The sequence below is a fragment of the Bombina bombina genome, chromosome 2 (assembly GCF_027579735.1).
Source record: "Bombina bombina isolate aBomBom1 chromosome 2, aBomBom1.pri, whole genome shotgun sequence".
NCBI lineage: Eukaryota > Metazoa > Chordata > Amphibia > Anura > Bombinatoridae > Bombina > Bombina bombina.
Genome location: NC_069500.1, coordinates 1,068,658,383 through 1,068,673,869, shown reverse-complemented (window position 1 = coordinate 1,068,673,869; position 15,487 = coordinate 1,068,658,383). Strand labels below are relative to the sequence as shown.

Here is a 15,487-nt window from a genome sequence, read left to right as displayed (position 1 = left end):
GAGGGACAAGGCGGGTACTTAAACGGAAGGTACCACTGCCTGTAAAACCTTTCTCCCAAAAAATAGCCTCCAAAGAAGCAAAAGTATCAAATTTGTAGAATTTTGAAAAAGTATGAAGCGAAGACCAAGTCGCCGCCTTGCAAATCTGTTCAACAGAAGCCTCATTTTTAAAGGCCCATGTGGAAGCCACAGCTCTAGTAGAATGAGCTGTAATCCTTTCTGAAGGCTGCTGGCCAGCAGTCTCATAGGCTAAGCGGATTATGCTTCTTAGCCAAAAAGAAAGAGAGGTGGCCGAAGCCTTTTGACCTCTCCTCTGTCCAGAGTAGACAACAAACAAAGCAGATGTTTGACGAAAATCTTTAGTAGCTTGTAAGTAAAACTTTAAAGCACGAACCACGTCCAGATTGTGTAATAGACGCTCCTTCTTTGAAGAAGGATTAAAACACAAAGACGGAACAACAATCTATTGATTGATATTCTTATTAGATACCACCTTAGGTAAAAACCCAGGTTTGGTACGCAGAACTACCTTATCTGCATGGAAGATCAGATAAGGAGAATCACATTGTAAGGCAGATAACTCGGAAACTCTGCGAGCCGAGGAAATAGCTACCAAAAAAAGAACTTTCCAAGATAAAAGTTTGATATCTATGGAATGAAGAGGTTCAAACGGAACCCCCTGAAGAACTTTAAGAACCAAATTTAAGCTCCAAGGTGGAGCAACAGGTTTAAACACAGGCTTGATTCTAACTAAAGCCTGACAAAATGCCTGAATGTCTGGGGCATCCGCCAGACGCTTGTGCAAAAGAATAGATAGCGCAGAAATCTGTCCCTTTAAGGAACTAGCTGACAATCCTTTCTCCATTCCTTCTTGGAGAAAAGATAATATCCTGGGAATCCTGACCTTACTCCATGAGTAGCCCTTAGATTCACACCAATAAAGATATTTGCGCCATATTTTATGATAGATTTTCCTGGTGACAGGCTTCCGTGCCTGAATCAAGGTATCAATGACTGACTCAGAGAAACCACGCTTTGATAAAATCAAGCGTTCAATCTCCAGGCAGTCAGCCTCAGAGAATTAGATTTGGATGGTTGAAAGGACCTTGAAGTAGAAGGTCCTGTCTCAGCGGCAGAGTCCCTGGTGGAAAGGATGACATGTCCACCAGATCTGCATACCAAGTCCTGCGTGGCCACGCAGGCGCTATCAAGATCACTGATGCTCTCTCCTGCTTGACTTTGGCAATCAGACGAGGGAGCAGAGGAAACGGTGGAAACAGATAAGCCAGGTTGAAGGACCAAGGCGCTGCTAGAGCATCTATCAGCGTTGCCTTGGGGTCCCTGGACCTGGATCCGTAACAAGGAAGCATGGTGTTCTGGCGAGACGCCATGAGATCCAGTTCTGGTTAAGATATCTTTACATCCACAGCGATACAAGATGTGCATCACGCCCATTAGTCTTATTGTGATAAGGGCTATGATGTAGGCCCCTCTAAGTAATTTGAGAAGGAAATGTGTTTTCAGAATGTAGGTTTAGCAATACACCTTACAAAATTCCAAATACATATCGTTAAGATATATGTCGACATGATGATAAACCTTAATATTTCTGTTGATATAAGATGTGTAATATATTTACTACTATGGTTATCAAAAGAGTAAAGATTTATGTTTCGTAGAGGAAAGTCTAGATTTATGTGGTCTGGTCTGTAAAAAAGAGTGTTCTTAACCAGATTATATATCTAAATGAGCTAAATTCAAATAACAAACAATGTTTTTAATACCGATTCTCTAATGTGAAGCTGCAAGACAATTCTATGCATATGAAAGCCATGATGTGGTAATTAAAAATAGTGTATATAGTAATGATCAGTTCCGACACTGTGCAATTTCAAACCGTAGTGAATAAGAGTTGTTGAAAATCAGCTGTCAAGTAAGCGAATGCTGTGAAAGGGGTGGATTTTTGAGCCAATGAGAGTATAAAAGCTTATACACACCCCTCAATCAATACATCTGATGAGGCCCCGACACTCAGCCCTATGTGGGAGGGGAGAAACGCGTCATGATTGAGCATGCACAGGAGGTGAACAGCTGTGAACAAGCCAGCGAAATTTGAATTCGTATAAACAACGCTGAAGCGTACATGGCGGTGAGCAAGTGAAGAAGCCGAAAGCAAACAATGAACATTTCAGGTTGATCCAACTGGAAAGCAGGTACAGCTGAGATTATTTGTTTATAAGGCTGGATAGTCTTGCGGTGGACGGCCTGGTCTGTCCTGCCATGGTACATAGTGCGTTGTTTATTCTAATGATTCAGTTGCCGATGGAGCCAGTCATATGCACAGCATGAATGAGCACAGCAGAAAGGTGTTACCATATTACATTGATACCTGAAGGAATTACACTTACCAGAGCGTGTTCTAAACACTAAGTGCCTGGACTTTTAATATCCTTTAACAAGTAGGACACTTGCAATTTTTGGGGCCCCGTGTAAATTTAAATGGACTATATGGAAGTCAACTTTGACACACAGTTCATATTTTTATGGTCGCATAACATAACAGCTGAAATATTTTGTTACTGTTGCATTTTGGCTTGTCAGCCGGCCGGCTTGTTCTAATGTTTATGTAATTCATTAGGTTGTAGTTGCACGGTTTTAGGAATAGGGTGGAGGGTAGACGGCCTGTTAAAACTGTTTGAGTCTCATGATAATAAAAGCTTTTGATAGACCTTTGGTGCAGCCAGTGTCCCGCTTTGATTGACTTAGATATATGTTCAATCCTTTCTTTTTAAGTTGCATTTGTATATATATATATATATATATATATATAATTCCAGAAAGAAGCAGGCACTCTCCGTTTGAACTTCAAAATAATTTTACTTAGTGACGTTTCGGGGTTTCACCCCCGTCCTCAGACTTACAACAATAGTGCATAAACACAGTGATATACTTATACCCCCCTAACACCAATTATGCCATCAATATATCAATAATATAATAAATCAATGAACAAGCGTTTGCAAATACAGTCACCTCTGTTTCATCGTGATCTGGCTCACAGCAGTGTACACCCGGCGCTTCCATTACGTCATCTGCATGGAGACAGCGCTCTCTAGTGAATCACACCTCCGTAAGCCGCCAACCACCTACCTCTGCCAACCACAGCAAAAGAACGTCATCAGCAGACGTTTGTACGTAGCTGGAGGCTTAATTCCCAGTGATCGTTTAGGCAACTATGTGATCCTATGTGAAAAAAGTGAACATTAAAAACATGATTTTGTACATAATTTAAAAATATCATTTCTCCACTAGAACTATTTCTACTCATAGTATTATATTAGGATGTCGCTTATATACAAATACTTCCAAATATACATCGCTGTCTAACATAAACTCAATGATACCTCTGCATTCTGCTATTCTATACTCAATACTATAGTACACTAAATTGGAAATAAACACATAAGTAAAGTAGTGATGGCACATATTGTAACACTATAGGAAGAAATTATTGAATAACATTTCTGTCTAACCTAAACTCAATGTTACCCCTGCATTCTGCTATTCTAAACTCAATACTATAGTATACTAAATTGGAAATAAACACATAAGTAAAGTAATGATGGCACATATAGGAAGAAATTTTGAGTAACATTTCTAGAAGACCCTTAAGAAAGATATTTCAGAAAAGTACACTTTCAGAAAAAACACTGCCAATCTAGCTTAACTTTCAGGCCCTTAGGGGTCAGGGTGTCCAATTCATATGTCCATCTGGACTCTTTCTGTAGTAACAAATTACCCCTGTCACCACCTCTTCTCAGTGCAGGAACATGATCAATTAGGGTATACCTTAAATCACAGACATTATGCCCGCTCTCCAAGAAGTGGCGGGCAACTGGTTGATCCGATTCACCCTTCTTAATTGCCCTTCTGATTGAGCTTTTATGATTTGCCATACGTATTCGTAGGTTATCATTAGTTTTACCCACGTAAAATAAACTACATGGGCAATGCAGCAGGTAGACCACATGAGTGGTAGTGCAAGTCATCCTATATCTGTGTGTATACCTTTTTCTGCTTCTTGGGTGATGGAAAACATTTTTTTCCGGTTATTAGCCCGTTACAGGTGGTGCAGCCACTACATCTATAGCATCCTGGCTTGACATCCTCCAACCATGTCCTATTAGCGTAGCAGTGAACCGGGTCTGTGAGCTGTAGGATATCTTTCAAGGATTTTCCTCTTCGGTATCCAATCCTAGGTTCACCCATCCCTTTAAAAGGAAGGCTATCCTCCAGACGTAGAATTTTCCAATTCTGTTTTAGAATGGTGTTAAGGCCATTCTTGTCAGCCGCATATGTGGTCACCAGGGTCATCTTATCTTGTTCCACCATCTGTCGCTCCGGGACATTCTCAGAGTATACTTCACTGATGTGTTTTTCCAATAATCCCTTACGATAACCTCTCCTCAAGAAGCGCTCCTTCATCTCATCTGTTTGCCTTGCTGCCCGTTCTTCTTCGGTGTTATTCCTTTTAACCCTTACAAATTGGGATTTCGGTAACGCCCTCTTCAGTGCCGGGGGATGACAGCTGGTTGCCTCTAGAAGAGAATTTTTATCAGTGGCTTTTCGGAACAAAGTGGTTCCTAGACCATCACCAGTTTTGAAAATCCTTAAGTCAAGGAATTCTATTTCCTCCTGGTTCCAGTTCATTTTGAACTTGAGTGTTCTGTGCTCAGTGTTTAGTTCATTAAACCAGCTGAGTAGATCCTGTTCGTCTCCAGACCAGATCACTATCTCAAAGTAGAGGATCTCTCTCCTCTTAAAACACTCGGTCCCATGGTCTTCAAATTCTGCCATAAATAGGTTTGCATAAGATGGGGCCACATTGGACCCCATCGCTGTTCCCATCAGCTGTTGGTAGTGTTGCTGTTCAAATCTGAAATAGTTCTTTTTTAGACAGGTCTCAAGAAGGTCTAGGATTAACTCCACCGGGGGTCCTATATAGGGACTTCTCAAAAGTTGTTTTCTTATAGCCGACAAACCCTCTTCATGGGGGATCACTGTATACAAGCTAGTGACATCCAGGGTCACTAGCCATTCACCTCCCTTCAGCCTGATCTTCACAAGGGAATCAATAACATCCTTTGAATCCTTGATGTAGGTCCTCATGCCATGCACGTATGGTTGCAACAAACTGTCTACATAGATAGCCAGTGGTTGCAGTAGTGAGTCAACCGCCGAGACAATCGGCCTCCCCGGCGGTCTCTCCAGGCTCTTGTGTACCTTAGGGAGTGTGTAGAAGATTGGGATTTTTGGGTAATCCTTGATTAGGTATCCCAATGTATCCTGTGTGATGATGCCATCCTCAAAAGCCTCCTTTAGGTAATCATCAATCTCCTTTTTAAACTTATCTGTGGGATCCCTAGGAAGCCTAGAATATACAGCCACATCATCCAATTGTGTCAGGATTTCATCCCTATAATAGGCATAGTCGAGTAAAACAATAGCACCACCCTTGTCCGCCTTCCTTATTACTATAGTTTTATCCTTGGATAGTGCTTTAAGAGAGTCCCTTTCAGCCTTAGTAAGATTGAACCTTACCTGTTGTCTTTGATCTTGAACAGACTCTTGCATCTCCTTTTCCAGCACTTTGCAGAAGGTTTGGATACTAGTGTTGTTACTCCTAGGGTCAAAGGTGCTCTTCTTTCTAAACTCCACCACCTGTTCGGTACTATTATGGCCAAAATGTTCTTTAAGTTTCAACATCCTCTGGAATCTTTGTAAATCAATATGCAGGTCAAAATAATCCGTAAACCCCGTTGGTACAAAGGACAGTCCCCTCTTCAAGAGTCTCAGGTCAGTTTCCGATAATGTTCTTTGGCTTAGGTTGATAACTATGTTATCCTCCTCTAGTACCTCCGGCGTGGTGGTCTTCCTCTTGTTTTGCCCCCTCCTCGGGTGGGGGCGTCCCTATATAGGACCCCCGGTGGAGTTCATCCTAGACCTTCTTGAGACCTGTCTAAAAAAGAACTATTTCAGATTTGAACAGCAACACTACCAACAGCTGATGGGAACAGCGATGGGGTCCAATGTGGCCCCATCTTATGCAAACCTATTTATGGCAGAATTTGAAGACCATGGGACCGAGTGTTTTAAGAGGAGAGAGATCCTCTACTTTAAGAGATTTATTGATGATCTCATAGTGATCTGGTCTGGAGACGAACAGGATCTACTCAGCTGGTTTAATGAACTAAACACTGAGCACAGAACACTCAAGTTCAAAATGAACTGGAACCAGGAGGAAATAGAATTCCTTGACTTAAGGATTTTCAAAACTGCTGATGGTCTAGGAACCACTTTGTTCCGAAAAGCCACTGATAAAAATTCTCTTCTAGAGGCAACCAGCTGTCATCCCCCGGCACTGAAGAGGGCGTTACCGAAATCCCAATTTGTAAGGGTTAAAAGGAATAACACTGAAGAAGAACGGGCAGCAAGGCAAACAGATGAGATGAAGGAGCGCTTCTTGAGGAGAGGTTATCGTAAGGGATTATTGGAAAAACACATCAGTGAAGTATACTCTGAGAATGTCCCGGAGCGACAGATGGTGGAACAAGATAAGATGACCCTGGTGACCACATATGCGGCTGACAAGAATGGCCTTAACACCATTCTAAAACAGAATTGGAAAATTCTACGTCTGGAGGATAGCCTTCCTTTTAAAGGGATGGGTGAACCTAGGATTGGATACCGAAGAGGAAAATCCTTGAAAGATATCCTACAGCTCACAGACCCGGTTCACTGCTACGCTAATAGGACATGGTTGGAGGATGTCAAGCCAGGATGCTATAGATGTAGTGGCTGCACCACCTGTAACGGGCTAATAACCGGAAAAAAAAATTTTCCATCACCCAAGAAGCAGAAAAAGGTATACACACAGATATAGGATGACTTGCACTACCACTCATGTGGTCTACCTGCTGCATTGCCCATGTAGTTTATTTTACGTGGGTAAAACTAATGATAACCTACGAATACGTATGGCAAATCATAAAAGCTCAATCAGAAGGGCAATTAAGAAGGGTGAATCGGATCAACCAGTTGCCCGCCACTTCTTGGAGAGCGGGTATAATGTCTGTGATTTAAGGTATACCCTAATTGATCATGTTCCTGCACTGAGAAGAGGTGGTGACAGGGGTAATTTGTTACTACAGAAAGAGTCCAGATGGACATATGAATTGGACACCCTGACCCCTAAGGGCCTGAACGTTAAGCTAGATTGGCAGTGTTTTTTCTGAAAGTGTACTTTTCTGAAATATCTTTCTTAAGGGTCTTCTAGAAATGTTACTCAAAATTTCTTCCTATATGTGCCATCATTACTTTACTTATGTGTTTATTTCCAATTTAGTATACTATAGTATTGAGTTTAGAATAGCAGAATGCAGGGGTAACATTGAGTTTAGGTTAGACAGAAATGTTATTCAATAATTTCTTCCTATAGTGTTACAATATGTGCCATCACTACTTTACTTATGTGTTTATTTCCAATTTAGTGTACTATATTATTATATAGTATTGAGTATAGAATAGCAGAATGCAGAGGTATCATTGAGTTTATGTTAGACAGCGATGTATATTTGGAAGTATTTGTATATAAGCGACATCCTAATATAATACTATGAGTAGAAATAGTTCTAGTGGAGAAATGATATTTTTAAATTATGTACAAAATCATGTTTTTAATGTTCACTTTTTTCACATAGGATCACATAGTTGCCTAAACGATCACTGGGAATTAAGCCTCCAGCTACGTACAAACGTCTGCTGATGACGTTCTTTTGCTGTGGTTGGCAGAGGTAGGTGGTTGGCGGCTTACGGGGGTGTGATTCACTAGAGAGCGCTGTCTCCATGCAGATGACGTAATGGAAGCGCCGGGTGTACACTGCTGTGAGCCAGATCACGATGAAACAGAGGTGACTGTATTTGCAAACGCTTGTTCATTGATTTATTATATTATTGATATATTGATGGCATAATTGGTGTTAGGGGGGTATAAGTATATCACTGTGTTTATGCACTATTGTTGTAAGTCTGAGGACGGGGGTGAAACCCCGAAACGTCACTAAGTAAAATTATTTTGAAGTTCAAACGGAGAGTGCCTGCTTCTTTCTGGAATTGTGTACTATTTTGCTGTGCACCCCGGACTGTGATTGAGAGTGCTTTTACCTTTGGATTTGTTATATATATATATATATATATATATATATATATATATATATATAAACACAAACATACACGCACATATACAAATATATATATTTAAACGCATTGGTGTCAGTGGGGAAAAAAATATATACTTTCATTGGTGTCAGTGGGCTGGTTTCACTTACTTACCAGAGGTGTCCAGATCCAGTCCCTTTTCTGCTCCTTGTCCTGCGCTGCCCCCCCACTGAACTGCCCCTACATGTGCACTCTGACTGGCCTGCCCAGTATTCTTTATGTTAGACTTGTGCATTTGTTTTGTCACGAAAATCGGGGTTTTCGATTTCACAAAACGAATATCTGAATAAATGCACAAATATTAAAGAAAGCGAAAAAATACTGACAAAAATCTGGAGAGCATGCTAACCCAATCCTTTTCTTGCCAAAGCTTTTCTATTTATGAGCTAACGTTCTCTAATTGGCACTCTAGCCGTACGGGACTGTTTTGTAGCTAGCACCGATTGGAGAACAGTTCAAACCGTAAGATTACAAAAAATATAAGTTTTGAAGTGGGCAACCGGGTTACATGGCATGGTATTACCATGGCACGGTTAGTTTCTAAAGTAAGTTACGGCACATCTTTATTAGAAGTAATCAATTAAAATAGCTCTTAGATTCAGGACCTGATTTTAAAACATGTAAAGTTTACGATTGCTTTATAATAAAATAAAAAAAGACACTGTCTGAACCGAGTGTGCTGTACTATGACATCCTGTTAGTTACAACCTGATTTGTTTGTCAACAATCACTGATATTTCCAATAAAGTTGAATTATTATTTTTTATTATTATTATTTAATAATAATATATTTAGCAGATGTAGTATTTTATAAACTACAATACAGCCTAAGAATCTGTTTATATTGACACATGCATTCAGCTGCTGTATTGCTGATTGGTTTACGTTGGTTAGTATTTTGTAATGCATAACCTCAGATTGGTCACAGGCGGTCAGTGAGTCTGCTCTGCAGTGTAGTGATTGCAGCCTCTCACAGGCAGTGGTGTTGGTGTACTGTGTAGACTGAGGATCCAGCTAACTGTGCTACATTGGTTGGCTCCTGCCTGCCAGTGCCTAGAGCTTCACAAGCTGATGTCATTTTCTCTGGCTTGGCTCTTCCTCCACAGCAAAGCTGTTATCATCTCTCCAGTCCCCTCCCTCCTCTCACTTTGTTATTGCTTGCTATATACATCTCCATCAGATAATAGGCTGCTAATCTCTCCCGTTTGCTATACGCGGGATGGGTGACTGACCAAGCATGGGGTATTATTACACATTGAACGCACATCTTGTACCTTGCACAAGGACGTCTTTCACCACCTTCATTTGCTCCTAACCTAAACATCTAACGGCAATCACTAGCATAGCTTGTCAGAGCACCTGGTTGTGTTGCTGACACTGACAGATTTGCACACAGTAAACCTCCCCTGCTCTGTCTTCTTGCCTCAGCTGCTCACTCAGACACCACTCATCTGTTGTATGGCTGTGTAGCTCACTGTGATACCGGGAGATCTTGTTTATGTTGTTACCTGCATTCCATAGTGGTGCTCGGAAGATTAATAAATGACTGATAATGAAACAGCCCCTTAATGAATCAGGATGACAAGCTCGTGAGTAGCTTCTCTTTTTTATTTGGCAAAAGACTGCACGTACAGCATGTGTCCTGCGATATATTAGGCAGGTTCATCTGTCACACAATGTGACCTGTAGCTCACTTAGGGTTGGAGCAGTGCCCGGCTACCCGGCAGACGTTGTTATTGTTTTGGGTCACACAGGGTTCTTCTGCTACTGCTGTCTGACACCGGCTGGGCGGATTGCTTACTCTGCTGTAACCAGTTTTGTGAATGGATGCTTATTGAGCTAAGAACAACGAGGCGAAGAAGCAAACAATACACCGCGCTGTCCTGTGTGTGTAGTCCCTGAAAATGTGGGTTAATCCCGAGGAAGTGTTGCTGGCAAACGCCCTATGGATCACAGAAAGGGCCAACCCTTACTTCATACTGCAGAGGAGAAAGGGACATGGGACCAGAGGTGGTGGGGGTCTGGCTGGTAAGATGATAGATCACATTTCACATACATTACAAAAAAACAACTGACCATCAAGTGAACTTGTTTTATTGCCTGTAGTAACATAACTAACCAGGAAGATAATTATGCTGATTGAGCTAATCTAGTCATTTATCTTTGTGATTTATAAACCGGTTTTACCTGCACTGTGGTCTAGAAAGTGACCCAACGTCTGCCCCCAGAAATATAGTCTATTTTGGGTGGGTTTTATCTTAAATAATTATATGGTTTAACGATATTGGAGTAATTCAAATAATATTAATTCTCCATTTAACAATTATTCAATTAAAATGGTTATCTTGGAAAATAAGCAGGTCAAATGATTTACACAGCAAAATATACTGAAGTGGTTAAATTATTTCCTTGGAGACTGCATTTGTCAATACTCAAATACACTGTATGCATAGGTATAGATATATTTTCCATTATCCTGTAATGTTTACAAAAAACAATAAGAAGTATTAACTATTTGCAAATCATATTTTTTTTAAATGTATCCTATTCCCGAATAAAAATCAACCTGCACTCTTTTAAACGTCACTTCCTGGCAATGAGATCCAGTCAGCATTTCCTTCATGCTGGTGATGTACACAAAATACCAGGAATATTCTCAGGCCTCTCATGATGAAGTTCCTGTTTATGAAGGATATTTAAAATATCAGAGTTTATCTGTCATGTAATGTGTAATAAAGAGAACAAACAATTTAGCACAAGCATCTCTTTATATTTGGTAAATATGTGTAGTTTTCATTTATTCTAAGTAGAAAAAATGTGGCTTTGCCAAGAAAAATATATTTGAAATTAGTTTCCAATATAAAATTAGTGATATTTTCTTACTTGTGTTTGTTGTTTGTATATGGAAACACACACAGGATACACACACACAACACACACACACACGACACACTCACACACACACCATACTTTAATTAGCACATACTCTTAAAAGTGCAATAAAACTGCCAGCAAATAGTGTTTCTTTGTGTTATAGTTGTCAGCTGACCATAACACACAATATTAAACTGTTGGGTACAGTTGCATGGTTACTGGTCACTGTGATATTGTTTTTCCTCTTGTGCTTGCAGTGCTCTTCAGAAGCCTTTTTCTTATTTTAACCCCTTACAGGTGTCTGTTGGTGAAGCTCACCCTACTTCACACGCTGGGCACTGCCATCTTGGAGCACACAAATTCTTAGACCCTGTGAAAGAAGTAGTGTGCTTTACACAGTTATAAAGTTACATACATATAAAAAAAGCTCTAAAGAATAATATAGAACAATGCATCCACTGTAACCTAAACTTCATGATCAGCATGTCAAAAAGACAATGTCACTGATCTCCTAAAGGGACATTTAAGTCAAAATTAAACTCTCATGATTCAGATAGAGCATGCAGTTTTCAGAAAGTTTCCATTTCACATCAATTATCTAAATGTGCACAATCTTTTTATAGGCACACTTTCTGTGGCACTAGCTTCTACTGAGCATGTGCAAGATTCACAGGATATACCTATATGCATTTTTTGATTGGCTGATGGCTGTCATATGATGCACTAGTAAGGAAACTAACTGATATATATATATATATATATATATATATATATAGTGTATATATAGTTCCAACAAATACTGCACTCTCAGGGTTTAAATGAAAAAACTTAATGGTTGACGTTTCAGGGAACTCAAGTCCCTTTCCTCAGATCGAAAAACAGTCCTGTTCTATTGGCTATATTTGCACCCAAGTAGCTGCACCTGGAGGGAGGATTCATTCTAGCTGGAATATATATATATATATATATATATATATATATATATATATATATATATATATATATATATATATATATATATATATATACTGTATATATATTTATTATTTTGTATTGAAACATAGAAACATAGAAACATAGATATTGACGGCAGATAAGAGCCATAGGCCCAGCAAGTCTGCCCCACCTTACCTAACAGTATAAACTTATCTAGTTCGTAGGATAGCCCTATGCTTGTCCCATGCATTTTTAAAGTCCCCCACAGTGTTTGTTGCTACTACCTCTTGAGGAAGTTTATTCCATAAATCAATCACTCTTTCTGTAAAGAAGTGCTTCCTCAAATTACTCCTGAATCTACTACCCTTTAGCTTGAGCTCATGACCCCTTGTTCTTGAATTTTCCATTTTATGTAAAATACCCACAGCCTCAGTTTTACTAAACCCTTTAATGTACTTGAAAGTTGCTATCATATCACCTCTTTCCCTTCTCTCCTCTAAGCTATACATATTTAGGTCATTGAGCCTATCCTGGTAAGTTTTATTTTTTAGACCATGTACCATTTTGGTAGCCCTCCTTTGCACAGATTCAAGTTTGTTAATATCCTTCTGAAGATATGGCCTCCAGAACTGCACACAATACTCAAGATGAGGCCTAACTAATGATCTATAAAGTGGCATAAGAACCTTACTATTTCTGCTGCAAATACCTCTACCAATACATCCAAGCATTCTGCTAGCCTTACTCGCTGCCTTACTACATTGTTTACTAAGTTTTAAATCATCTGAAATAATAATTCCCAAGTCCTGTTCCTCGTCTGTAACAGTCAGTAAAGTGTCATTGAGTCTGTAATTAACATTTGGATTTTTCTTCCCTAAATGCATTATTTTACACTTTGCTGTGTTAAACTTTAGATCCCAGTCGTTTGTCCAATCCTCCAATTGTTGTATATCACTTCTCATTTTGTCTACCCCCCCTGGAACATCCACTCTGTTGCAAATTTTTGTATCATCTGCAAAGAGACATACTTTCCCCTGTAGCCCTTTGCTGATATCGCAGATAAATATGTTAAACAAAACAGGCCCCAGAACTGACCCCTGAGGAACACCACTAGTAACAGCCCCCTCTGCTGAATGAACTCCATTTACTAAGACACTTTGTTTTCTGTCCTTAAGCCAGCATTCCACCCAGTTCACAATTTTTGAATCTAGACCAAGGAGATATAGTTTGTGAATAAGTTTATTGTGTGGGACGGTGTCAAATGCTTTGCTGAAATCTAGATATGCTACATCAACTGCTCCTCCCTTGTCTAATACTTTTGTTACATAATCAAAGAAGTCAATTAGATTAGTCTGACATGATCTCCCTGAAGTAAAACCATGCTGATTTTGGTCCTCTAAATTGTTTGTCTTTATGTAAGTCATAATTCTTTCCTTTAAGAGGCTTTCCATTAATTTCCCTACTACTGAAGTTAAACTAACTGGCCTGTAGTTGCCAGATTCTTCTCTACTGCCCTTTTTATGAAGAGGTATTACATTTGCTATTCTCCAATCATCTGGGACAGCTCCTGTTAATAGTGACTGATTAAACAGATCAGTTAATGGGACAGTTAGCACTGAACAAAGTTCTTTTAAAACCCTTGGATGAATATTATCAGGACCCACTGCCTTTGTAACATTTATTTTTGATAATGCTAACAAAACCTCATCCTCTGTAAAAAGATTACTGTTAAGCTTGTTTCTATTTTGCATAGCATCCCTTAATGTAGACATTGTATCTTCACAATCTTTAGTGAAAACAGAACAGAAGTAATCATTGAGCACTGATCGTGCAACTCCACTGTGTTTAGTGGTCCTTTAAGGCACACTGCTTCTGTCACAGGGTAGGAGAATACCTAAACACCAAGATGGCGTCACTCAGTGTAAAGATGCAGAGCTCTACTAACTGGGACTTGTAAGGTGTTAAAGGGACATAAAACCCAAACATTTTATTTCATGATTCAAATAGAATATACAATTTTTTAAACAACTTTCCAATGTACTTTTATGATCAAATTTTCTTAGTTTTCTTATTATCCTTTGTTGAAGGTAGTTCAGGAGTGTGCATGTGTCTGCAACATTATATGGCAGCAGTTTAGCAAGATCACCAGATGACAGCACTATTTCTTGTCATGTAGTGCTCCATATATGTGCATGCTACCTATCTAAATGTAGCCACCAATCAGCAAGCGCTACCCAGGTGCTGAACCAAAAATTGACCGGCTCCTATGCTTCCATTCCTGTCTTTTCAAGTAAAGATAGCAAGAGAACGAAGAAAAATTTATAGTAGGAGTAAATTAGAAAGTTGCTTAATGGGACAGGCTACACCAGAATTTTTGTTGTTTAAAAAGAAAGATAATCCCTTTATTACCCATTCCCTAGTTTTGCATAACCAACACTGTTATATTATTATACTTTTTACCTCTGTGATTACCTTTTATCTATGCTTCTGCTGACTGCCCCCTTATTTCAGTTCTTTTGACAGACTTGCATTTTAGCCAATCAGTGCTCACTTCTAGGTCACTTCACGTTAGGCTGACCATATTGCCGCTTTAAGAAGGGACACATATGAAAAATACATATGTCAGGGTTCTTATACAAAACATTTCTTTAAAGAGCCCTGAAAACAGCCCTGACATATGTATTTTTCATATGTGTCCCTTTTTAAAGCTGCAATATGGTCAGCCTACTTCACGTGCATGAGCTCAATGTTATCTATATGAAACACATCAACTAATGCCCTCTAGTGGTCAAAATGCATTCAGATTAGAGGCAGTCTTCAAGGTCTAAGAAATTAGCATATGAACCTCCTAGGTTTAGCTTTCAACTAAGAATACCAAGAGAACAAAGCAAAATTGGTGATAAAAGAAAATTAGGAAGTTGTTTAAAATTACATGCCCTATTTAAATCATGAAAGTTTTTTTTGGACTTGACTGTCCATTTAAAATTGCATGCTCTATCCGAATCATGAAATAAAACATTTGGTTTTTGTGTCCCTTTAAAACTAAAACTAAATATTACAATTTTCTTTAAAGAGATAAAATAAAGTAACATCTATTGGGGACGAGGACGTCAGAGGGGAGGCCAACCGCTTAAGACTTTGAAATCCCCTGATCTAGATTGTCTTTAAATTTTGGAGCATAATGTACTTAGGTTTGCAAAGCATATTTGTGAACATATTTTCTGTGTGCCTAACTTCACAAAAAAAATATTGTTTACTTGTTATATTTATATAGACAGACAGCAGAACAGATGTTTATTGGTTCCCTCTGCAAACATGACACTCCAGGTCACAAGTTGAAAGAGCATTGTTGGATTGTGATCAGTTTTCTTCTTCACAAAAGCATGTTTTGTAGTTCACT

At 39.2% G+C, this 15,487-nt stretch overlaps 1 protein-coding gene across 1 annotated transcript in view; it reads left to right on the top strand.

Annotated features, from left to right (window-relative positions):
- The first annotated feature begins 9,305 nt into the window (after positions 1 to 9,305).
- Positions 9,306 to 15,487, top strand: part of TBC1D9 (TBC1 domain family member 9) — a 512,458-nt gene continuing 506,276 nt past the window's right edge. Inside the window, exon 1 of the mRNA XM_053703695.1 lies at positions 9,306 to 10,305. Within this exon, the coding sequence (XP_053559670.1) occupies positions 10,182 to 10,305 (124 nt within the window). The 5' untranslated portion in view covers positions 9,306 to 10,181. The remainder of the gene's footprint in view (positions 10,306 to 15,487) is intronic.